Below are 25853 nucleotides of genomic sequence, written 5' to 3'. Positions count from 1 at the left end.
CTAGAGAGTCCACTGTGGGACCCCGTCTCTGGGCCTAGAGAGTCCACTGTGGGAAGTCGAGAGCAAGACTCTTACTGCCAAGGGGCCCCGCATCATGGTGCGATCTTAGTTATTCAAAATTCACTGCTTTCAAAGACTGTATGGTCAGCAGCACACAGTGTGTGTGTGTGTGTGTGTGTGTGTGTGTGTGTGTGTGTGTGTGTGTGTGTGTGTGTGTGTGTGTGTGTGTATATATATATATATATATATATATATATATATATATATATATATATATATATAAATAAAAATGTGTGTTGTCTATTACGGACTAGAAGACGCAGTCGTGATCAAGTTATCATGGCTTCCGTTCCCCTAAAAACTACACGAGAATGTCACTCTGTCAGCGATGTCAGGAGTCATCAATCACTCAGGCCCCACAAGCGATGCCGGAGACCACACAGGCATCAAAGCAGCGCCAGCTGCATTCTTAAGGCACAAGAATGAAAAATTTCAAGACAGATTCTGATGCCAGTTTAATACTGAAGAAAAAAAAAAGTCATGGTATCATGATTGTATTACATCATGTGAGAGATCCCTTATTCAGCTGATTTTACATGTCGTGCTAAAAAAGTTTTGCTATGTTTTCAAAATGATAAGCTGTGATCGAAGTGTTGAAATATGTTACACAATCAGGTTCTTTTTTTTTGTTCTTTGTTAAATCCAAATTTACTTCCTGAGGCAGACAGCGAGTCCTCAACACTGAGGAAAGTGTTTCTGGCTTACAAATGGCTCAAATTCTGCTGGCTAAGCGAGGTTCACGTAGGTGGGGGAGAGTAGTGTGTTAGGTAACAAAAACCAGGGGAAGGTGGGAGGAATGTAAAAATCAGCATACTATGCCTGACAAGTCAAAGACAGATTAACTAAAAACAGGAAGTAAAACGAAGTGAACGAATCGCATCGTCAGAAACATATTTTCATCGAGGGAAATAGAAAGCATTCCCAGTGATTCTACTGTGCTTTAAAAATGGCATTAGAGATCTGCCTTCTGTTTCTTTGTCCATTTTTTGCTACTCCAGCTGTGCCTCCTTGCATCCCTCCAGATTGCTCACTGTTCCGGCATTTGCATTCGCGGCGGCTGCACCGCGGACTTCATGGCGCTCCTGTGAAGCTGGCCTGTGAAAAAGGCTGACCGCTTTTGTTTTTGCCAGCAAATCAAGTGAGTGCACACCTCGGGGAAAGGTGGCGCCGCATTTGAAAAGAGATAAAAATAACAGGCAACCCAGACAGGAGGAATTGCCGTGGTAACGGACCATAGTCAAATACTCCATCTATCCCTCAAGGTTTTTTCTGGAACCATAAAACTGTTCAACATTACCATATATTTCCCATTTTTCTTTTCATAAACCAAAATGACTACAAACAAACACAGACACTTTGTACTGTCAAAGCAGCAGGAAATTCAGTCATTCGGCAAATGTAGGTGCACTTAACAGAAAAACAAAGATGCAAGTGGATTTGATGGCAGAACCAAAGAGCGTCCCACTTCCTGGAAACAAGGGCCAAGAACTCACCTGTGTTGAAGCCCCGTCCAAGGGCTGGCCATGGACGGTGGTTCTTCCATAGGTTCCCCAGGTACCAATCGCTCTGGTTCTCCACCAGTCCCAGTACCTGCTGACCTGAGGAAGAAACAATGACAGGGAGCTGGATGATAGTCCTTTACCTGGTTCTACAATGATGGGGCATTGAAATGGTAGATGAGTTTCGACCAAGCGAATCTTCAGCCCTAACCGCAGTCAATCATTCACTACAAGATTGTTTATGATCATCGACACACATTGGAACCAAAGCACGTACCATTTCTTAGAGTGTCACGGGAGACACCCAGGCCATAGAACAAACATCCTAAGGATGGTCAGGACCTGCTGCCCAAAATCTCCCCCCTCCCGAACACATCCCATTCTTCTTTGCTGCCTGGGAAGCTCAGAAAGAGTGTATTTTGGGGCTAGAAAAGAGGAAAACTGGAGCCCACAGGGGCCGAGTGATGTGATGGGGAACGGAGATGAAATAGGGGAAGAGAGAAGGGGGGGTATAGGCGAGTTTAATGAAGGCTGTAAGGAAGATTAATGGGGGCCTACTGCAACAGGCTTCTTCGGGCAGACAGCCCTTTAAATAATTTAAAAACCGCTCTACAGTGTCACTCTCAAGGTGACAACAGAATGTGGAATTCAGAGCACCCCCCCACCACCAATCTAACCCCTCATGAAAATGCGGCATCCCATAATGAACGGGCGAGTTTATGGGGAGGTTCCGCCAATTAGCTCCAAGACTGACGTGCATCTCGGTAACTCCAGGAAACTCGGAGCACAAAACAAGTGAGAACATCTAATCTGCCGTGATTGCTTTAATCAGCCACTGGCCGTGGGAGATTGGAGGTGAAGCCCAGCGCTGCGGGACCAGCGTGGCCTGGTGTGGGCCTTTCATCTTCTCCCGCGGCAGCCATTTCCACGGAAAACGCCAATCAGACGCAGCTTCCAAAGGGGAGATTTGGCTGCCAGCCGCCAAGGAGAAGGATGGTGGGGAAGATGTTGAAGAGGGGATCCGCGGCGCAATTACAGAGACGGCGTCTGCTGCAAAGGGTTGTTAATAATGGATTCCGTCCTGAATCAGAGAGAGATCCCAGACCCTAATCCAGCCAGGCCCCCGGGGCTGTCTCTAAGCCTCATGTTCAAATGCTTGCAGTGCCGGTTTATACCAGATGTATGGGGGGAAGGGGACACAGACTCGCTTCTCCCCAGTAGGAAACGTGTAACGTGCAACTGGTTCCTCTGTGGATTCCATGTTTACGCTCACATACATGCAGGCCATATAACGAGCCTCTGATGGCTCTGCTGCTGCCATCGCACGATGGATGCTGCATTTGCACGTTCCCATTCCATAATGTACCCCACCCCCCACCACCCTACCAATTGTTAACGCTCAATTAACTCGTCTTCGTTTTGGTTTTCGTGGGAATCGATTCTTTGGTCAGAAGCAAATTTTACCAAAGTCTCAGCACTCGCTGGGAGAAAAAAAAAAGTGCCAACAGCATCGTTTTGCAGCCCTAGAAAATAACCTGAACACAAAGAAACATCGAAGAGGCGGATAGCTTGCTTTTACGAGCACTTTTAAACGATTTCTCTGAGGACACTCCTTTGTTCGGCCTCATGAAAACGGGCTTGCGAAGCAGAGAAACAGGGATATTCATCAAGCCTTCATTTCATTAAGTCTAGTGAGGAGGAGGACCGTAACCAGCCGTCAGCTCTGCTTGGCGCTGCCGTCTCCAGTGATGACAGGTGGCCCAAGGTGACGTGGGACGCTGCCGCCACTGAGCGCACCCCCATCACTGCCCAGCGGGAGGCGCCCTGCTGAAAGACCCGAGTCGGCCACGCAAAGTCTCAGGATGGGTAACCTGAATGGGGGTCCTTCAATACAGTGTATTCCAGGTGAAAGTTCAATGGTGTAAAAAACCGCGTGGGCACAGAGGGCAGCATTATGGCCGCGTACCTCCAAGGCTAGCGATTCCTCCTGTGTTGCGTGGGTTGGCTCCCACAGTCTCAAGACGTGCAGCTGGGTGAACGGAAGTCTCTAGTTATAGTCTACGTACGCCCTGCTATGGACTGGAATCCCTCCCAGGGTTTGCAAAAGGTTCCAGGTTCTCTCTGTGGCCCAGTACTGGATAAGAACAATGGGAGATGGATAGACGATACACATTCATAAAACTAAGCTAAACAGGTAGTCACAGGAAGCACAAAGAAACAAATTCACCTTCCCTGGAACAGCTTTCCCTTCGGCAAAAAAAATGGCTTCTGATTGCCATACAAGCAGCCGCTGCATTGCTGTCATGATGACTCAGATGTTCCGTGCCAGCTTGCATCCAGAGAACCAGATGGTTCCAAAAAGAGTGTGGGCTGTACAATGAGCAAGAGCGACGGGGCCACACATGGAGAAAGCAGAGAGAGCGTTTAGATCGTCCATCATATCATCTTGGGGTAACAGTAGCACGATGCTTATTTTGGAGACTGAAATCACAGACTGTTCCCTGGGCTTGTGACCTTGCGCCCCCTGCTGGCTGCCTTATTACTGAAGGAGCATTCGCCATCCACAACTGGAGAGGGAGCAGTCAGCAGCAGCGTGGCTAGGGAAGGGCGTACGTCAGCGCTCAACCCTTGGTCTAGGTCTCTACATCCTTATTGAGTGTATACTTGGCTGTGGGGGGGTGGCTGGATGTGCATTAATCTGTTGCTTAGAGACAGCTGCACATTGTTCCTTCAGCTTAAACACACTCAGATGGAGACTGAATGGTCTAATAGCTGTTAAACTGCGTCCGTCGCACAGAAGAGAAAGAGGACCAGCAGCTGCTTGGACTGACCGGTCAGTTTCACCGGTGCACGAATGGAGTCCTCCCTTTTGGTACCTCCTGCTTTCTGGCACCTTCCCGAAAACTGGATTTTGCTTGCCTGTCTAAGCGAATTCCCAGATCAGGCACCCTGAAGCTGGGCTACTCGATGCAGCTGAGAAGTGAAACTCACACAGAGCCTTATCAGGCCGGTCTAAAAATAGACACCTGAATAAAGTCCCGGAAAGGGACAGCAGGGGGTCCGGCCCGGAGCCGCCAGCCAAACCCACCAAATTAAAAGGGCTTCAATTATCTTCTATCTGGGGGTGTTATGGCAGGACTGTGAGTGGCAGAACTGGGGATGGGGGATATGCGTGAACCTTAAACTGAGGGTGGGGGGCAATCCAGGAATATGTATTAAATCTAGAGCAACAGGTTGAGCTGAGGGGTCCCTCAGGGGAACCATAAGGTCACGGTGACTTTTCCAGAACCAGATTCCTGATCCTTTAATCCAAAGACCGGCTGCAGTTATATTTACTGCCACACAGACGCACCCCCCCCCCCCCCCCATATTAAATTAAACAAATCCTGACTGCATGAGATTTTCATTTGCAGGACTAATTTTGGGGAGGGGTGGTCCTCCACTTCCTGAGGTCCATGTCAGAGCACCTCTTCTTATCCAAAGCTCTGCTCTTTAACTGCTGCTTACCCAGAACTCCCCGAACGGCCCCATACAGGCATGCAGACACATCGCAATGCAGGTCCAAGAACGACGAGCACTAGGACCTGCTAACCATACGGCTGTGACGCTAATCCCTGAATGAAAGCCTCCTAAGCGTTTTATAACACTCATAAATACCCTCCCCGAGTTGGAAATCAAAAACATGACCTGGCCGCAAATTCAATTTCAACGCAGAGGCCAAAAGCAGAGGCACATGTCGCCCCCCAGAGAGGAGTCAACATGGATCAGCATCGATTCCTCCTTCAATTCTTCACCCGCGGAGGGGTCATGGGTCCGATTTAACCCCGTTTCGTGCCGGGTGAATTGAGGGCAGACGGGGCGCAATCAATCAACTCTCTTTACGGTCGTTCACTAGTTAAAAGCGCTGAGGTCGGTTCCACAACTCAAAGCTCACCCTCCCTGGACAATCAACCCTAAACATCGTCCTGAAGCGGCAACATTTACAGCAGCGATCTGAAAATACGAGCAGTGCTAGTAGTAATAACCATAGCGGCGAAATAACAATAAATGGCAATTAACGTAAAACTGTAGATTGTTTCTCTTGCTTTTAAAATGGAGCAAGGGGAAGAGCCGGAACAAATTCCACAGGAAGAGGCAGGTTTGTTTCACTGGGGTTCCATGACCACCTTAGTGCAATGACTGTTTCTGACCAACAGGAGGCCCTATGTAAATGTGATTTGAGAGGCTGTGTTACAGCATATGCATCAACATTGGAACACAGGAGTAACAGCTCCGGTCAGGTGACAGGCCACCTACAAGCACGTTCAGGTCACACCAGGCACCATGCTCCCAAAGCTGCATGACAGACCGATTGCACGGTTTCACGCTTTGCATGTGACAGCACATCCTGAAAGGGCAGAGATGTTTATCCGGGCTACGTGAAAACACACAGTAATGATGCTAAAGCCACTTCACGACACAGAGAGAAGCTTGGCAGTGTAAAGAATGACCAGGGCGTACCAGTGAACCACCGCTGGGTAATGAGTGCACGACGGGCAGAGCCGGGGTCACAGCAGGCCCCAAGTTATGTTACACCTCCCACCTTAATTACGCCAGGCTAATTACCTGGATGGGAGCTGTCCACACCTACCGTTCCAAGCATAAAACACTCTCTGACTGAAATGTAACCAAGCGGACACTGCCGTCCAATCAGGAGGACCCACAAACACAGTCGGCCACACTTCACAAAACCACAGCCTATCACTTTACTTCACACAGCAGCGAACAGAGGTGTTTAAAGAACGAAAGGTCACTCTCTCAGCTTCTGGGCCCCATCCACCATTTCTGTACCGGTCCTTATTAACGATCCATGCGTCACAGGTGGCTCTCACTGGAGAGGTGTGCAGAGGAGGGGTGCCCCCCCCCCACCCCCTGAAGAGGCAGCCCCTGTGCAGTGTGGAGAGATTAACTCAAAGTCCCTGGGTCTCCCTGCCTGGCCTGGAGCCCAACCCTACGCCTCCATGCATCCTCACGGCGCCAGGGTGTAAATTTCACTGCTCAGCCGGGAGTCTCGGTTACAGTGTCCAGACAGCAACTGCAGCTTTGAAACCGCCCCCCCCCACCCAGCCCCGCGTCAGCATTTCACTGAGAGCCGGGGGCTCCTCCCCCTCACGCCCATCTGCCTCCCTCACATTAGCTTGCCGGCCACACTCCGGCTGACACCACATCTGCTTAATTGTGTTCACAGTGTGGAGGGAGCCCAGTTAAAGAGATGGAACTCTCGCCTAAGAGGTAGCCATTCCTTGAACCCCCACAGGCATGGGAACTTCAACTGAACACGATGCCAATTCAGCACTGCCAACACACAGCCAGTGAAAGAGGAGCCCCCTAACAGTGTGGGGGGGTGGCATTAGTCAGCCTCACGTGGGTACAGCACAGTCCGTCAGACACATCACGCTTGATGAGAAGCTAAGGTTAATACCAAGCCATGTGTGGCTTGGGTTCCATTGGGTGACTCTCACCCAAGGTCCCGCCCATTTAAGAGGGACCATCATCCCATCGCCTGCCCAGAGATGGGGGCAGTTTGGCTATACAGCCGCATTATGGATTCGCTCCGCTGATGGTATCGTCTAGCCCGGCTCCATGGTGACGTTTCGGGGGCTCAGATCACAGGCACCTTTTCACCCTCCCTGGTGCCACAAATCTGCTCCCGTCTGGGATGAGTACTGAGTTTCTCATCTTAATCTTAGCGAAGATGACACCCCAAGAGAAGGCATCAGTCAGCAAGTCTAGAGTCTACAGCCTGGGACACTGCATGCATGTTTGTGTATGTGTGTATGTGTGTGTGTCAGATGTCATTGTGGGGACCCAAATGTCCCTAAAAATCTGTTATTTTGACATTGTTGGGACCATTTTTTTTCAATCCCTACAAGGGGAAACTCATGCATCCATCCATCCATCCATTTTCCAAACTGCTTATCCTACTGGGTTGCGGGGGGTCCGGAGCCTATCCCGGAAGCAATGGGCACGAGGCAGGGAACAACCCAGGATGGGGGGCCAGCCCATCGCAGGGCACACTCACACACCATTCACTCTTGCATGCATGCACTCCTACAGGCAATTTAGCAGCTCCAATTAGCCTCAGCATGTTTTTTGGACTGTGGGGGGAAACCGGAGTACCCAGAGGAAACCCCACGATGACATGGGGAGAACATGCACACATGTGACCCAGGCGGAGACTCGAACCTGGGACCCAGAGGTGTGAGGCAATAGTGCTAACCACTGCACCACCATGCCTCCCCTAGGGGAAACTCAATTGTTAGAAAAATCTATAACTGCCATCAAAAAAGTAAAAATGCCGAAAGTTTTATTTGGTTACTTATGGTTAAGGTTAGGGTTGGGTTAGGGTAAATAAAGGCTCCCTTAGCAAAGCTGTTAAATTAGCTCAGACTTCAGCTGACACCGTGAAGCAGCATTAGCAGGGCCTTGTATCCCGGCCCCTCTTCCAGCCCTGACAGGCACCTTCACGTGCCCTCCGATCCTCTCACCTGCCTGACACACTCTGGGAGTGACCCCTCTCTGACCCCGACGGCTCCAACAGGGGGTGGGGGTAGAGGAGGGGTTGACAAGTACATCTGTTCGCCACATAATTCGAGAGAGCCATCCTTGGTCACGATGATCTAGGGAGACTGGCAGGATTCCCATGGGTCGGTCTGCCAGTATAACCGACTGTGAGAGCGGAAGGGGGTAGAGTTTAGCTGGCGCCATCATCTGTCCGGAGGTAGGAAAAGCGCACAGGATGATGATAGTAGCCATGATCAGAGAGCCTAAATCCTCCAGTTTCCCCACTAATGTTCGCTCTTGCCCCCTCTGCCTAATTCGTACTAAGATTAATGATGACAGTTCTAGAGAATGTTGATTGGTCAGCTGCCTGGGGGTGGTTTTGACCCATTCCTTGCTCCCTTCCCCCACAGGGAGCACATACAAGCACAAGTTAGCAACAAGCTAATTCGGTCTATTAGCAGCTGCCGAAGAAGGGTACACAGATGACAAACATCTCCCCCTTTTGTGCTGTTACCGTGCAACCGCGGCCAAGAGATATATCTCAAAGAATGAGCCTCGTTTTGGGACGCCGCATCATGTGACCCAGGGACCTAAGCGGGAACCAGCCATGGTGTTACATATATGGAGCAGATAAATATAGAACAAAGATTCAAAGCCCCGACCCAATCCATGCTTCCCAAGGGACCCTTGGCATTCGAGACCAGAGTACTTAACATTTTCATGGAATGGCGCAGAATGCTAAAGTCTGCCTCATGCTCTAAAGGTCATAGGGTTGTCCAGCACCAGATATGGGCCCTTACACAGACCCCTGGCAGGATTCTGTAGCAACAAGCTATACGTCTGCTTGTGGGCGCAGCGTAGGGGGCGTCTGGACCCTTGTACAGGGCTCGAAATTGCGACCATTTTGGTCGCATATGCTCCCGAAATTTCATCTATGCGACCTCAAAATATATTTGGGAGCATTGGTGCGAGTGCATGTAATTGTTGTCGTGCTACCTGTTTTAACTTCTCTAAAAAATGTTAACAGTATATGTGTGTTCTGTGTGCTGAATGCTGATACGGTGACCGTTCTGCCATTTGAGATTTTAGATTGGTTAATAATAGCTGTCAATCACTCAGTCAGGTGACGGCGCGAACTACAGCGGGGAAATATAAATATAAAGAGGTGAAGAAGCGGGAAAATGAAAAGAACACTGACAGATTTCTTTTGCAAACCACCTAAAGTTACAAATAATGGCGCTGGTGATAGTGATCATGTGGTGAATGTTGATTCACCAGCCGAAAAGAAGGCGTACAGTTTTCGGAGAGAATGGTTGAAAGACTTCGAGTGGCTCCGCTATGAAAATGGCTCTATGCACTGCATTCACTGTAAAACCTGTGGGACGGAGTTTGCAGGTAACACAGCGTTCGCCACTGAATCTACGCACTTTAAGCGCGAGAGCTTGGTCAAACACGGTGAGAGTGCCAAACACAAGAAATGCAGGGACAAATGTGTGGCAAAAACTTCAGTATCATCAGGTTCGATCGTTAAGGCTTTTAATCGTCAGGATACTGCCAGCCGTTCCGCGCAGTTAGCAGAACTGAACGTAAAATTTAACACCGCATACACTATCGCCAAAGAAGAGCTCGCATTCACTAAATTTAAACCCATGTTGCAGCTAATGAAAAAGAACGGTATTGCAATTAACATGACATATGCAAATGACAAGTCATGCGCCAATATCATCGGCGTAATAGCAGATACCATCCGTGAGAACACTGCCGTTAAAGTATCATCAGCCCAGTACATCTCATTCATGATCGATGGAGACACCGACCTGTCTGTCAAGGAGTGCGTGATTGTGTATGTCCGCATCCTGCTTGACGGACAACCCACGACCATCCTCATCGGGCATGTTGAGGTGGAACATGCTAATGCTGATGGTAAGTTGTTTCTTCTTCTTCTTTTTTCTAATTAATTAATTAATAGCCTATTTGGTATTGCATAGTTGCATAGTTATATATATATAATGGCAGTATATTAGTCTACTCTATTAATTTCACTTGTAAAAATTGTATTTAGTGTCTTACTGAATGTGTTTGTTGGTTTTTATATTATAAATGGATTTGTTTGTTAAAGTGTTAATGATGTTCGACCCATTTAAACATGTATTTAACTAGTGGGAAATATTTTAGGAATCTATGCAGCCTCCAAGTCAGCATTTGCTGGTCTTGGGGACTCGTGCCACAACTGGATGCAGAAGACAGTGGCTATGGGAGCTGATGGAGCAGCTGTGAATCTTGGGAAGAAGGGAGGTGTATCAGTGAAACTCCAAGAGGAGGCAGGAAAGCATATCATCCCATTTCACTGCATGCCTCATAGGTGAGCTGATAATGGTCATTAACTCACAGGTTGACAAAAAACTAAGGCTTTCTGTCTTGATAGCAAACTAAATTTTCAGATTTGTACTCTATTTGCCCATTATTTTAGATTGGAGCTTGCCCTACTCTCTGCTCAGAAGGATTCACCTTGGGTAGGCAATGTGTACAACCTGCTCCACTTAATTTGGAAGACCTATCACTTCAGCTCTAAATCCAGAAGGGAATTAAAACGCCTTGGAGTCGAACTGGGTGTATCGGTGAACAATCCAGGTGGTGTCAAGGGCACAAGATGGTTGCCACATGTGTCCAGGGCATTGGATGTGCTCCTGAAGCAAGAGAAGAAGGAGGGGACCCTGGAAGATTCTGGGCAGTACACAGCAGTATATGCTCATATGGACCACCTGGCTGCTTCATCAACAAATGCTGATATAGCTGGCAGAGCAAAGCATGTCAGTGTAAAGTATGGGTGGGAATGATCATGGCCTTTGAAACTGTGTGGAACTTTACCTGCTCTGTCATACCTGTATAAATAATTATCTGCACAGTGCTATGTCTTACATGTATAGATATTGCTCATGTAAAGGTATAAATTTATTGTTTTCCTCTTTGTAGATCAAGGAGACAATGGAGGATGGCTCATTTCTGGCTTTCTGCCATTTCTTGGCAGATTTATTTTCTGCCATCAGTAAATACAGCTTGTTACTTCAAAGAAATGATGTGATCCTCCCCCAGGTAAGCTTTACCTTGTGATGAAACAATCAATTATACCATTATTTGAGATCTCAGTTCTTTGCCATGTTAAGACTACAACAAAGTTATGTTTAGATGGAATCACATTAACAGGCAGTCAGCAGCTTGAGGAACCTGATCCTCAACATTGAAGCAATGGCTGTGAGGCCATGTCCAGGTGGAAAGCTGGCTTCCTTTCATGCAGCCATGAAAAGGCAGAGAGATGCTAGGGAGCAGGAGCAGGAAATGCAGCCTCAGTTTATGTTTCGGGTACAACCTTTATAAAAGCTTTTCAAGCGTTCAGTTGAACATTCAGTTGATGGTCATACAGGAAAGTCTTACTGATCATTTTAATGTGTGTCATGTAGGTAGGTGTCTTGTGCAGACAGGATATTACATGAACTGTAATGTTTTTAGTGTAGTGTAGTGAAATTATATATGAAATTAAGAATTTAGAATCATTTCATTAGTTTTCAATGTATACTCTTCATTTTAATTTGTCAAGGGAGTTCCTTTGAGGAAAGGAGAGGCAGAGAATATGGCTAAGGATGGACCAATCAGTCAGACTGCTCCCAGACTTCAGAAGCAGATAGAGACCACCGTTGCTGCAATAGTTAAACAGCTTCATCTTCGATTTAGCAGCCTGCTTTGTATGTTATTAATCAGGATGTGTAACAGAATATGTAAATGACATACTTTTGGTAACCTACATTAAAATAATTAAATTATTCATCATAAAACTAATAATTAAAAAAAAAAAACATTAAAACATTATTTAAAAATATGTGACCCTGGACCATAAATAAGCTTTCCGTTGATGTGTGGTTTGTTAGGACAGGACAATATTTGGATATACAGCTATTTGATATCTGGAATCTGAGGACGGAAAAAAAATAAAATTATATATCAAGACTTGCCTTTAAAGTTGTCCAAATAAAGTTCTTAACAGTGCATATTACTAATCAAAAATTAAGTTTTGATATATTTACAGTAGGACTTTTACAATATATATTAATGGAACATGATCTTAATATTCTAATGATTTTTGGCATAAAACAAGAATCAATAATTTTGACCCATACAATGTATTTTTGGCTGGTGCTACAAATGTACCCCAGCGACAAGACTGGTTTTGTGGTCCAGAGTCACATTTTATTACAGAAATGTCTTTTTATTGCTTTTTTTTTTTTTAGGTCAGGAGAAACATGGAATGGACACTTCAGTAACCAAAGCAGTCAAATGTTTTCACGTGTTCAACCATGATGTTTGGCCAGAGACAGCAGAGGAGTTGGTTGATTATGGAATAGAGGAGGTGACTTTCCTGTTGGACCATTTTCAACATGTACTGGAAAGGTTAATATTCAAAATACAGACTTCTGATTGTTTGTGTTAAAAGCTTTAACATTAAAAAACCAACCAGTGACACTTGGATTGTATTTCATTAAGGAACGGCTGTGACTGTGCCCTTGCCATGGAGGAGTTCCAGACCTTGAAAACCCTAGTGTTCATGTCTTTTAAAGACAAGAGCTATCACAGGTTATGGGAAGTCCTTCTAACCAAGGAACCCTATTCCTCAGATTTACAGGTAGGCTAAGCAAATTAATGTCACAGTAGTTAGATTATCAATGTATTTTAGGCTAAATACTTCTACCCTGACAATGAAATTAAAATTATTTTTATTTCAGAACATCCTTCATCTAGTAAAGATCATGTTAGTCCTTCCTGTATCCTCAGCGCAGTGTGAGAGGGGGTTCTCTATCCAAAAGCGCATAAAGTCAGACATTAGATCTTCATTACACCCCAACTCGGTAGAAGATCTAATTCGAATCAGCGTTGAGGGACCTCCTTTGGAAGCCTTTGATGCCTCAGCCTCAGTCAAAAGATGGATGTCAGAGGGACAGCGAGCCAGAAGACCGAATTTCAAATCCTGGCCACAGGATATGTAAAGCTTCAGTGATTTGTTGTAGCTGTTTGTTGTTAGTATTGATTGGTGTAGTTTTCAAATTAAAGAAATCTGTTAATATACAATTTGTAGTTGTGCTACTCATTAATTTTTGGTGGGTGCTCCTAAATTTTTGCTGGTGCTCCTAACTTTTTGAAGTTGGGAGCACCAGTGCTACCTAGTAAAAAAGTGAATTTCGAGCCCTGTTGTACCTCTACTGGTCATGGAAAAAAGCACGTCACGGCATCTGGAACATAACCAGTCGCTCCTGCAGGGAGCACCACTAACAGCACCTGGCGCCATGTGTCTCACATGCGCGGCGTGTTATGTACGAGGAGTAGGAGTGTCTGGTCAGGAGCCACCTACGCAGATAAGGATTATGGGAGAGCAATGAAAAGTCACAGACTAAAAATCACCAGGTTCCTGAAACGATCCGTAGAAGCGGCACCCTGGCAGACAAGAGGAGCCAGCCAGGGGTCGGCCACAGCAGGCCCATGCACCTTTCACACGGTGCGGCTTTTCTGTATCGCCACTCCACAAAGAATGGTGGGTCGGCCCAAACAAGAGCTCTGCGGGACTCCCAACAGGAGCCAGCACTCACATGATTAATTAAGGACCTTGTTTAGGTACCAAAACAACATTGGCTGCCCTTTGGAGGTATTAATAATATACTAACTGGGCCATTTTTTACAGTCGGCAGCCAAATCAGACTTGCTGAATCCAAGCATTGTTATTTTCTATTCCAGCGATAACTAAGGAATTGGTGGCACTCGGACAGCGAGCAGGCAGCTCCAAAAGAGCACGACCAGCCTCCCACCCAGAGAATAAACACCGGTACGGCAGCTGTCACTAGGGTTCCAGGGGGCGTTGCCCTTTAACCATAAACCACTGGCACCTTCTGCAGTGGCCATGGTGCATCCTGGGAGGGCTCGTGGGAATTGTGGGGGGCGGACACTTGGAAGGACTGGGACACCCCCGTCAGCCAGTCTGTCCAATCTGATTCGGAGCTGATGGATAAGGGGAGGGGGCATGTCTGAGCACACAGGTCATATGGGACCCTATAGGCAGCTTTTTTTGTCACGTCACCATCTCATCACCTCATCATAACCCAGCAGAAGTCCAGTGAACCACTTGGACTCCTGGTCCTCAAGTGTCTAGTGAAACTCACAGCCTTCTGGTTCCCAATTCAACTCTATTGTCTCCAAGTATCTAGTCAAGCTTGGGCCTCAGATCCTTCCCTCTAATCCAACCGCACAGCATTACTACTCCCTCCAGCTTTCAGGAATGACTCCTCAAGGTATCTCAGGAGCAGAAAAGAATTGCCCAATCTTTGACAAAGACCAACATCAATAGTGCCAGTGACCCGCCCACACGGCTCCGGCATGTCCCGGGTGCCATCCTGCCCCCCCCCACATCGGCCGCAGCATTTGTCGAACCGCTGAACCAGACAGAGCTTTTTTTGACGTGGGGGAGACGCAGCACCATGGGCGTGGGAATCGATCATGGCAGGAATGAAACTCAGCGGGCCGGGAAGGAGCCTGGATCAGGGTAATGACCACTAACACCACCCACCAGTCCTCCCCCCCAGATTCAGAGGGGGCAGGAAGCTCATCATCGGCCCACAGGCGCGCAGACGTGCCCCCCCCCCCCCATCTCATTCCTGTCAACAGAACAGCTGGCAGCAGGGGGGGGCGTGACAAAGGGGCCATCATCCGCCTACAGGTGGCTGCAATAGCTCAGCATTCGCTCCTACGGCGGACAGCCTCCAGCATCACTGCATACCTCCTAGACTTAATCGCTCCGGAGTCCACACCCATGTGATTCAGCCATGGGCAAACTGCCTCGGGGCATTGCTGATAAACACAAGGGGTACTGGGGGAGACCTGCTGGTGGGTGCTGCCCAGAGGGCAAACTGTTGGGGTGCACGGGTACCAGGGTGGCAAGCATGGGCAAGCACAGGTGGCAAGATGAGGGGAAAGATGACTCTCCCTAACTTGGGGGGGGGGGGGGGGTAGGAATCACTTAACACCTCTGATTATTTCTGGTTTGTGGGGCACCTGCCCACATACCCATCTGTATTTCTGTCGCGGGATCCCAGAGGCTGCCTACGTGCTGGTAGGGGGGTTTAGAAGGTGTATTCTGTCTCTCATGGGGTCTCCTTTTGCTGAGGAAGAACCAGGTTGAAATACAAAACGTATGGGGGGGGGGCAGCATTTCTGTACTCCTGAGTGACCAAGTAAGTAAAATAATATATATCACACACATGAAAAGCAACCCACCTCCCACCATAAAAACGATGAGCGCCTTCTTAATTCGAGTTTCCTTCATAGGCTTCTGGCCGGTCATGTGCTCCAGCCTGACGCATGTAAGAACAGATATGTCTATCCCCCCTCCCCCGGGCAGTACAGGGTGTGGTGGACAGTTCCTGTGGCTCGCTCACTTCCTGCCCGTCACAAAAGCCGTGGAGGAAACAGATGAGCACAATTCAAATTGCCAGCAAGGCGCCTGTCACCAGCCCATCCCCGGGGATCGTGATCCATCAGAGCAGCGATTCAGGCTCATCAGTCTGCTAGAGCGGTGATTCCCAACCCAGCCCTTGGGGACCCCCAGACAGTCCATGTTTTTGCTACCTCCCACCTCCCTGCCAGACAGTCCATATTCTTGCTAGGAGGAGCAAAAACCTGGACTGTCTGATGGTCCTCGAAGACCGGATTGTGAAACACTGAGCTAGAGGATCACCTGCTGACATCCTCCAGCTACAGGCTCACCAGCAAGCTACATCTCTCCAGGAAGTCCGGCAAGTGGCCTACTCTGTGTAAAACCATAAGAACCAAGGAGCCAGCCTGGGGTCCCGCCAGAGATGTTCGCTAGAGCCTAGAGCCAGAACCATAGGCAGAGAGTAGAAACAGGAGGAAAGTACCTTTGAACTTGTGGAAGACGGCCCACAGCTCAGCGATGTCGGTGGCGAAGGTGATGTCGGTGTCGAGCACAATAACGCGCTGGAGGCTGGATGGCAGCGTCTTGGTCAGCACCAGCTTCATGAGGCCATAGATGCCGGAGTAGTGCTTGTTAGGGATCCATGACACCTCCGACTGGAACCACAGCGATCACATGATCAAACAGGGTGGGGCAGGGCCCCTGACACAGACCCAATCAAAGTCAAAGAAATTTCACCATTGAAAATGAACCCATGTCCAACGCCATGAAAGACATGGTGATGAAACTCTGCTCTCTTTGGTACAATTAAATCATAACAGGTTAAGAAAAACACACAAAAGCCTTAGAGCGGAGTAAGCTGCCATGATGGCGTTCAGGTGGGGGTCGACTGCTGCACGGGTGTGGCCGAGCTGCGACTGAATCCAGATGATTCGTGAAAGGGAAAAATCACTTATGGATTGGGACTTGCCATTGGAGTTGGGTACAGGATGCTGGTGAAGAGGATATTTGATTGGTGGAGGGGGAAAGTAGCTGGCGGAGAGGACGCTCGATTAGCGGAGGGGACAGATGGTTGGGGGAAGAGGCCTTTTTTATTGGTGGAGAAGAAATATGGCTGCCGGGCAGAGGACAGATGGTTGGTGGAGAGGACAGCCAGCTGGTGGAGGGGCAGATGGTGGGTGGGCACCGCTGACGGATATATGAGGCTGGGTGAGGGGGCGGGGCTCACCTTGAGCTCGTCTGCGTCGTAAAAGTCCACGCGGACAGCCGGGACCATCCAGGTGTCGAAGAGCGAGGCGAGGATGCGCTGGGCGATGGAGTCCGTGATGAAGTGGAAGTGAAGGGGGTTTCGTCTGGGAGACAGAACCCAGAGCGGGCAGGTGAGGACCCCCCCGGGAGTTACATTAGCAACAAAACAGCACAAAGGGACCATCACACTCGGTGCACAGGAGGAAAAGCAAGTTTTCTTAGTATAATTAATGACGCTCTGAACACATTTCAGAAAGGAGTGGGAGGTGTCAGAGAGGCCACTGCACACGAAATGCAGTGCAGGCCCCCAACAAAGGTACCAGAGAGGCCACTGTACACGAAATGCAGTGCGGGCCCCCCATGGGGGAGTATCAGACAGGGTACTGTGCATGGAATGCAAAGTGGGGTACAAGAGAGGACACCACACATGAAACGCAAGGCGGAGTCCACACAGGTTGTATCAGAAAGGACACATGAAATGCAATGCGGGGCCCCCACAGGGGGGCATCAGAGAGGGCACCACACACAAAATGCAACGCGGGGCCCCCAAAAGTGGTATCAGATGACACTGCTGGTCTTTGGGACTGGAGACATGTTACCACAGCCATCATGTCACAGTCACTGGGGGGGGGGGACACACACAAAAAAAGAATTCACCATGCGGCTGCCATCCCATCCAGTCTGCCTGCCATCTTGGGGAACAGGAGGGGAATGTTTTAGAGTGTAGACTTCTCGGGGTGGGGGGAAGATGCATAGCTCCCCTTAAGCAGTTTATCACGCTCTTCTCCCAGGCAATTAATATGTGTGCGGTGATGCGTAGGGGGGCATGTGCGGGGGTGGGGGGCAATGTGGGCGGTGTGGGTACTTCCACCCTGCCGACAGCTGTGCACCTGGCCATGAGCTCCTGCTGCCAGGGAACATGCTGCTCACCACCTGTGCCCAATGCATAATGCCCCTGGGGTTTCGGGGGGGGGGGGGGGCAGCATCATACGTGTGATAATGACCGTGCAATGATATGAAAACTTAATATCACTCATTTTCATAAAGTCACATTCTCATCCGGCATTGAACACTGAAACGTACTACAACTGCGTAAAAGATGATATTTTACGGAAAAATACTACTGCACACAAAAAGAAATATTCTTTTACTCAAGAGGCAACATTCCTCTCTTTGCAGCTGCATTCACGGTGTGGCGATATTCACCAAAATGGACAGACTCATTGAAAATGAAAGCTTGAGAAAGTCTTAAATTTGAGATTCAATTTCACGGCATAAATAAAATAGAATGATCCATTTAATGGTGACGTAGTGACTCACGATCTACAACGAGCCAATAGAAGGATCTCTGGCACCTGCTGAAGTCCCACTGCAGTTAGGCGGAGGTGTGGAAAACGCATAACTGATGGGTCCACTGGTCGCTGACAGAAGGGGCCCAAAAAGCAGACCCAAGTCATCGTGATGGGAAGTGAGAGCAGTAAAAGGCGACCCCCCCTAATGGTAAGCTGCTGATGTGACCTGTAGTGAACCCATCAGAGGCCTCAAGGCTCCCGTAGCTCACCAAGTCGAGCATTATCGTAAAAACACATAGGTTGTAGGATCAAATCCCACAGAGTGCACATAAATTGTAAACCTTCCCTCCACTGTAAATCGCTTTGGATAAAAGTGTCAGACTTTGGCTTTGAAAGTGTTATGTCTACTGGAAGGTTGACAGCAGCTACATTCCTGCTTCACTTATTCATGTAGGAAATCACCATTAAAAGCCTCAGATCTGATCGTCACCCGAAAAGGAGGGGGCGGTCGTCATTTTGAGGACGGGGGGGAAAGCGTGGAGCCATGTGACTCGGCCCGTGCCTGAACCCACACAGCACGAACCATGCGTGTTGTACCGAGGTGACGTGTCCCTCTAAATCCACCCCTGCCAAAAACGCCGAGATGCTTTCAAATATCTGACCTTTGATATTCATTTGAAAGGACGGCTCCCCCCCCACACCAATCCCCACTGCCAAATCTACCCTCGCCTCCTCTTCCCCGTTGCCATGGTGACTGATGGTGTGCTCACAACAGAACTCAAAGGTGTGTGTGTGTGTGTGTGTGTGTGTGTGGGGGGGGGGGGTCCTCTTCTGACAACCGTTTAGATATTATCATTATGATAATTTTGGTAATTGTTTCACCAGTTAAATATTTAAAAGCCTAGATGGAGAAGCTTTTAGTGGTTTGTGTAAAAATGTGTGTGGTCACATTGCTACAGCGGGTGGCATGGCGGTAGGGCGCCGCGAAGAGGAGGCATGGCGAGATCCCCGCGGAGTTACGAGAGAACGGGAGCGGGCAGCACGGTGCGTCTGCTAAAAAAGAAACACACACAAACACCGCGACAAGAAAATTCTCTGGCAGAGTTTTGTAGTTGATTTATTCTTTTGGTGAGGCAATCAAAAATAATTGTAAAAAAATTCCTTGCTTTAAAGATGACAAGCATTTAAAGGAAAGGGGAGGTTCCTTTTATCCATTTGTCTACCTTTCTGTACCCCGACGGGCTACACTTCCCACAATCCTTTGTTTCCCAGAGCTGAGAGACAGCGAATCAAAAATGAGTAAACAATCCATGACCAACCGTATAACAAAGAGGATGAGAGGAAACGGGGTGGTGTGTGCAGTTAAATCATTACCCCAAAATTGAGAGCGTATATCGTTCTTTGCTGGACCTCGCCATGGGGAACGAGCCAGCCCATGGTCGCCGCGGCAACAGCTCGCCGAAAATCATCAGGCAACCGAGGGCTGCGAGAAGTAGCTATGACACCCCCAGACACAGCAACCGTCGTTGGGGAATGAAGGTCACACCCTTTGTGTGAGTCATTCACCGCAGACACATGCGAACTAAACGCTGGAGGCGGGCAGGGGGCGTAGCTGGCCAACTCTGGGTATGGTATTGTCCGGCCCATCTCCGCTGAAATACCAATCAGCCATCCATCAGTCTTTCCACCAGTTCTGATATTCCCACTGGAGCCATGCATTCAGCTGAAGCTGATGGTCTCCAGGTACAAAGCGAGAAGGGTCACGTAATCACGCCGGCCCGACCCCGCTGCCTAGCAACCAGCCCACCACGGTGATCGCAGGTCAAGCTCACGTTGGAGACCAGGGCAAATGGAGAGAGCGGACGTCCCGCACAGGCAAGGAGCCCGTCTGAGCAAAGCGAAAAGCACTCACCTGTGAAACAGGACAGACTTCACCAGCGTCACCACATCGCGGCTGGCGTTGTACCCCGCGCACACGATGGCCACGTGGATCGTCTGCGGGGAGACGGCAACACCAATTTAATCCAGACCTCTTTACCCTGGGGCTATGGGCCGGCACCCCCTCCCTGGGCTTTCCGGAAGGGGCCCCGGAACACCCTTCCGGAATCTGCCAGCACAAATGACCAGAGTACACTAGTGCTCCATCTGCGTTAGACACCTAATGATAATTAAACTGTAATTAGGGGAAGATCGGGGCGGGAGATGAATCCACAAGAAGTCCAAAGGGACGCAGCCTTACCAAGCAGCTGCTGGGGGGGGGGGGGGGGGGCACAGGAAAGAACAGCAATGAGTTTAGAGCAGATAAACATATTAAGCTGAATAAGAGTGTTAAGAGCTTTCGAACACTAAATGTTAACGTGTGTCAGCCGTCTCGTGTAATGAGAACATCCTAACAGTTATTATGGAACCATCACTCTGCTCTTCACACCAGGCAGGAGGTGACCCTATATGGTATTTTAACACCTTTTTGGCCAAACCGCCCTGCCTTTGAGAAAGCTGTGTGTGTGTGTGTGTGTTCCTGATAACCAGGTACAAACGGAGTGCGAATCAGCAGCTCCGTGGAGTTTGGGGCAGGGGGGGGGGGCTCCTATGCACCGCGTGGTTCCGACTCGTCCCCAGCGTGCGATCAGAGCCGACGTGTTCTTTGATCGCGGTGGGTGGGGGTGCTATGGCAATGCTTTGTGGGGATCGGGGGGGGGGGAAAAAAGCAGGCTGGTCTTTGTGATGCAATACATGAGCTTAAAGACGAATACATGTGACCAAATCGGGGGGGGGGGGGGGGGGGGGCACATTTAGCTCTGAGTAACTGCTTCAGTGAAACACAAACAGACCGTGCACATAAAGAACTACACAGGATAAGCCACTGAGATAACAGGAACCGTAATCATTAAAACAACAATCACTACATGAATAAAAAGCGGTAATAACAGGTCATAACAAGAACAACAGCTACAATGATAATTTAATCTCCTTGTTGCCAACAGCTATTTTAAGAAGAACTTGATTCTTCTCTGGTCAGAGCAGGGGGCAGGGGCTTCAAATGAACAATGCTTTGCAGATATTACCCTCCAAGGCTGATTTCCCGGCCCCCTGAACGTTCTACCTTATGGAGGGGTTGTTTCCCCGAGTTGCCATGGAAACTGAGGGGCAGCACCCAAGCTGCGGGGGGGGGGCAGACATCATCAGTACTCCCCTTACTCTGAATGGAGATTCCTCCAAGTATTACTTTACCTCTTATTAGGTATAATTTTCCTGGACCGCTAATAATAGCCAATATGGTATTTCAGGTGTAAGTCTTGCGCTGTGTCACAGAGCCTGAACTGCGTTCCTTCATACTGGAAGCCAGATGCCGTGTTCTGACCGTGTTGCAGTTGTCACTTCTATGTGACCCCTCCCACCACAGCAGCCCCGCTCACCTCACACTTGTCCACCGGGGGGTGCGGCACGCAATCCGAGTTGTTGCTGGCGGCACGCTGTCCCTCGCTGTCGCCTGTGCCCTCCTCCGTGGAGTATGTCCGTGACTGGTTGCCGTGGCGCCCGTGTCGGGGGGCCGCCCGAGGGGGCTGAGCGAGTTCCCGCCGCAGCACCCGGTTCTCCTCCTCCACCTCACGGACGCGCATCTCCAGAGCCAGCCGTTCCCGGAGCCCGCCCCCAGGCAGCACGGCAGTCTGGGATTCCAGGGGCGTCAGCGGGAGAGACTTCACTGTGGGGGGGTGGGGTGAGAGTGACACAAACATTAAGCTAAGCCACCTGCGATCCTTGGCCACATTTTCCAACAAAGGATCTCCGCTGAGCGGACGGATCACGAGCCGTGAGAAGTGTCACCAATACGCCACAAGAAGCCTTAGTAAACAGCCCTACAAAGCAAGCTGAGGTGAGCAAGACACCCCTGCAGTCCTGGGGCAAGACATAAGTAAATGACACAAGCATGACCCCAGGGAAGCAGTTGGGGGCGGGGGGGGGGGGGTGAAGACAGACACAAGAGGAGAACTTCTAAGAGCAGGGGAGGAAAGAAGCATCATTTATACCCAAGGAGCGTATCGATTGAAACGCACAGGATCGATGGGATCCTATATGACCTCCTCATTCATTCCAGCACAAAGACACAGAGGAGTTTCTCAAAGGGAGGACAGCGAAGCGGCTGACAAGAGGGATGTGGCTTGTTGGAAATAAAGACATCTGAGGTATTTCTACACCGTGAAGGTAACTACACCTCAGCCTGTGGGGTATTTACTCTAAGTAACTAGACCCCAAGCTGCAAATAACTAGACCCAAGTAAATAACCAGGCATCTGATTCTAAGGTAATTCTACACTAACCTGACCTTTGGTACTTGGGTATCCCTATACTAAGTAACTAGGCCACTGGTTGACATAATTCTACGCTATTTAACTACGCCCCAGGTTCTGCGGTATTTTTTGCAGAAAGAACGGAAGATGATAAATGGACGGTAATATCAGAGGGCAGTAATCACAGTGCTTGACACAAAGCAGGGAGTGTTTGCTCTGTGGAGGGCAGCTCTGTAGCCTGTACTCTCCCATTAGTTTAAAGACATGTGTGGGCCTGTTTGTCAGCCAAGAGGAGCCTGATGGAGAGTGACAAGCATTAGGCTTTAGTGAGGGGGATGCTGGCCTGAGCCAGAGCACAGGCAGAAATGGCTGCAGGCTAAAAGGGCCATAGAGGGGGCCCTCAAGATTAAATCCCACGGTCTTCAGACCATGAGGGAGGGGGCCCTCAACCTTAAATCCCATGGTCTTCAGACCACGAGGGAGGGGGTCCTCAACCTTAAATCCCACGGTCTTCAGACCATGAGGGAGGGGGCCCTCAACCTTAAATCCCATGGTCTTCAGACCACGAGGGAGGGGGTCCTCAACCTTAAATCCCATGGTCTTCAGACCACGAGGGAGGAGGTACTCAACCTTAAATCCTACGGTCTTCAGGCCACGAGGGAGGGGGCCCTCAACCTTAGATCCCCACAGTCTTCGGATCACAAGGGAGGAGTCCACAACCTTAAACCACAAGGTCATCAAACCACCTGGGAACTGGGCCTCAGTCTCAGATCCCAAAGTCATCACACCATCTGTGACTGGGTCTTCAATCTCAAATCCCAAAATCATCGGACCAGCTGGGAACAATGCGTAGTCTCAAATGCCAAGGTTATCGAATCATCAGAGAGAGGAACCTCACCCTCAAATCCTGAGGTCATCTGGGCATCCAGGAGAGGGCCCTCAGCCACGACTGGGCCATCTGAGGCACCAGAGAACACAGCAACAATTCAGCAGGTATCAACCCCAAGTTTGCAGCCATTTTACGCCTCAGAGGACCTCAGTATGAGCTGCTGCCTAACTACCGTTTCCAGGTGACATGGAGACCATCGATATTTTGCAAAGTGGGACAGTTACCAAACACAAACCTCATTTAAAACTTACTCTCATAAGCAATGCAACTAAATGATTTCACATTTCAGAGGCTCAGCCATCGACACTCCAAAACTGGAAAAATGTGGAAGACCTTGCAAAACAGCTGAGAAATATAAAAAAGTCTTTGTAAACCAAAGCGTTTTTAAAGCTTTTATATCGATAGCATATACGATAACATAAAAGGTATTAAAGCTTAAAAACATAGTTAAATGCCTGGATATTACATTAAAATCCCTACCCAAAATATCTAACACTCAATGATACATTATAAAGTATAAATGAATAAGGTTAAAACAAATGAACTCTAAAATTATTAAAGTCAAGAATGTCACAAATTGTAGAACACAGGACTCTACTTCCTGATTTAGTTCCTGTCCTAATAAGTGTGGGGGTCACCTGGCGTGAAAAGCCCCCAAACCCCATTATAAGCTACAGCCCCTCCCACACCTAACACACTACTGAAACCCACAAAATGAAGATGGGTCTGAAGTCAGTCTTGTGTCTTAGCTGTTCAGCAGACTGGTGTAGGCCGAGGCAGGGCAAAATTGGGGGGGGGGGGGGCTGGGTGGCCAGGTCACATCTGCTGGGGGCAACCGCCTGGCTCACACGACGAATTTGCAGCATTGGGGGGGGGGGGGGCGGCCAGCTTTTCAGGACGGCTCCATGTGGCAAGGAGATTAAAAGCACATGCTAAATCAATTTAAAAAGCAAACAGAAAATTGGATGTACACGCTAATACATGTATATAAAGGGATAATGCATTTGGAATGGCATCAGAATTCACTGACGGACGACTTCTGTGCGACAGGAGCAGCTACAGATTTAGGTAACTGCCACGCAGGCGCAGAATTGAGTTATAATGGACACTAATTTAAATAACACAGCACTTCTCTGAGGGACAGGAAGCACCCATTAGTAAGACCATAAACAGCAGCAGTAATTTGACCAGCACCAGAGGAGTCATTTTTTTCGGGTCATTTGCCAATGACTAACAATGCATGAAGACGATCTTTAATATGGGGAATAATCAATAGCTGAAAACTCGATGCAGTCCATGACCCAACGGAACAGACTTGCTTTCCTGCTTTCACAAGCGGAAAAACGACCATGGTAACTAGAAGGACAGACCAGCCCACGCAGACGTCAGCCAGCGCGAGGAGCCGGGATACATAATGCCGATTAAGAAGTGCCTTTGTGAAAGGTACCTTCACTGTCCCAGAGTATAAGCATTTGATTTAAAAACTATAAACCAAAGCGTCTCCTCAAATGCGTCTACCAAAGGAGACGACTAAAAATATTTAGACGTAACCAAAACGATCCTGAAGCGTTTCCTTGAGATACTAACCCTTCCCTTCCAAAGCAGGTCTGAAAACAGAGTTGCCATGTTGGTTTACATTTACATCGGCTTGCTTCTCACAGCACCAACACCGAGATGTGGCCTCTCTGAGTGGTCGGCATGCAGCACATGCTAGAGAGGATAGGCTTGCTGTCCGTGTTTAACCCCGGGAGGCATGACACCCATAAGATAACACGACGCTCATCCAATTGGCCCAGCTGGATTTCACTAAGAACTCCGAGTCCTCAGTCTCTCTTTTCACCAACACCCAAGTTCATCCGACCAGTTAATGGGAAGTGTGCGAAATCTGCAATGCGTCTAGGGTAGTGGCCTCCCTTCACCACCCTAAGCTGCATCAACCGAGAGCTCTGGCGGTCGTGGGTGGGCTTCGGTATCACAGCATGGGGGGGGACGTTACTCCACCAGCACGGGTAAGTTTCAGAAACGCGTCAGCCTCTGCTGCACAATGAGGAGGACGAGGAACCGTCGCTGCCCCCAGGCGCAGGAATCCTGGGGACGGAAGTTTCAGCAAAGTTGTATTATTTATGCTAAAGTACGTAGCTACATGACTTATTTGCATGGCAGTGATTTGCAAGCCAATTGGAGGGAAGGCGGAGCACGTCAGATTTCATCAGCAGTTACCGCAGTTTGAATAGACTAAACTAAATAAATTAAAAGCCGAGGCAAAGGCCAGTCGGAGGTGAGCACAGCCAGTGACAACCAGGCTTCATGGAAGCACTGCAGACCTCATCTTCTCCTGCAGATGAATCATATTTAGTGATCCTCATTTAGGTTTCTAGTTCTGGAACTTTCAAGCTAAAATGTGCCATATTAAGTAAAAACTGGTTTCATTTTCAGGGGCACTAGGCAGTGTTGAGGTTCGGGGTCACGTCCCAGGGGGGGAATTACTGCTGTATCCTTGAGCAAAGTACTTAAACCTGAACTAGAAATATCAATAAAGATCACACCGAAGAGTGACTGGTAATAT

At 48.8% G+C, this 25853-nt stretch overlaps 2 protein-coding genes across 4 annotated transcripts in view; one reads left to right on the top strand and one right to left on the bottom strand.

Moving 5' to 3' along the window:
- large1 (LARGE xylosyl- and glucuronyltransferase 1) overlaps positions 1 to 25853 on the bottom strand; it is a 59860-nt gene that overhangs the window by 13145 nt on the left and 20862 nt on the right. For all 3 annotated transcript variants that reach the window (XM_049015771.1, XM_049015762.1, XM_049015780.1), the window contains exons 3-7: positions 21527 to 21813; positions 20023 to 20105; positions 16799 to 16922; positions 16055 to 16226; positions 1554 to 1658 (exon numbers count right to left, since the gene is read on the bottom strand). In XM_049015771.1, the coding sequence (XP_048871728.1) occupies positions 1554 to 1658; positions 16055 to 16226; positions 16799 to 16922; positions 20023 to 20105; positions 21527 to 21813 (771 nt within the window). The remainder of the gene's footprint in view (positions 1 to 1553; positions 1659 to 16054; positions 16227 to 16798; positions 16923 to 20022; positions 20106 to 21526; positions 21814 to 25853) is intronic.
- LOC125743112 (zinc finger protein 862-like) lies at positions 8988 to 12881 on the top strand. The gene is made up of 5 exons (XM_049015790.1): positions 8988 to 10025; positions 10278 to 10464; positions 10573 to 10912; positions 11076 to 11195; positions 12386 to 12881. Exons 1-5 carry the CDS (start codon positions 9284 to 9286, stop codon positions 12416 to 12418), a joined length of 1422 nt encoding a protein of 473 aa, XP_048871747.1. The 5' UTR covers positions 8988 to 9283; the 3' UTR covers positions 12419 to 12881.

This window comes from Brienomyrus brachyistius, chromosome 1 (assembly GCF_023856365.1).
Source record: "Brienomyrus brachyistius isolate T26 chromosome 1, BBRACH_0.4, whole genome shotgun sequence".
Taxonomy (NCBI): Eukaryota; Metazoa; Chordata; class Actinopteri; order Osteoglossiformes; family Mormyridae; genus Brienomyrus; species Brienomyrus brachyistius.
The sequence above is the reverse complement of the archived record's forward strand: the minus strand, read 5'-3'. Positions and strand labels throughout refer to the sequence as shown.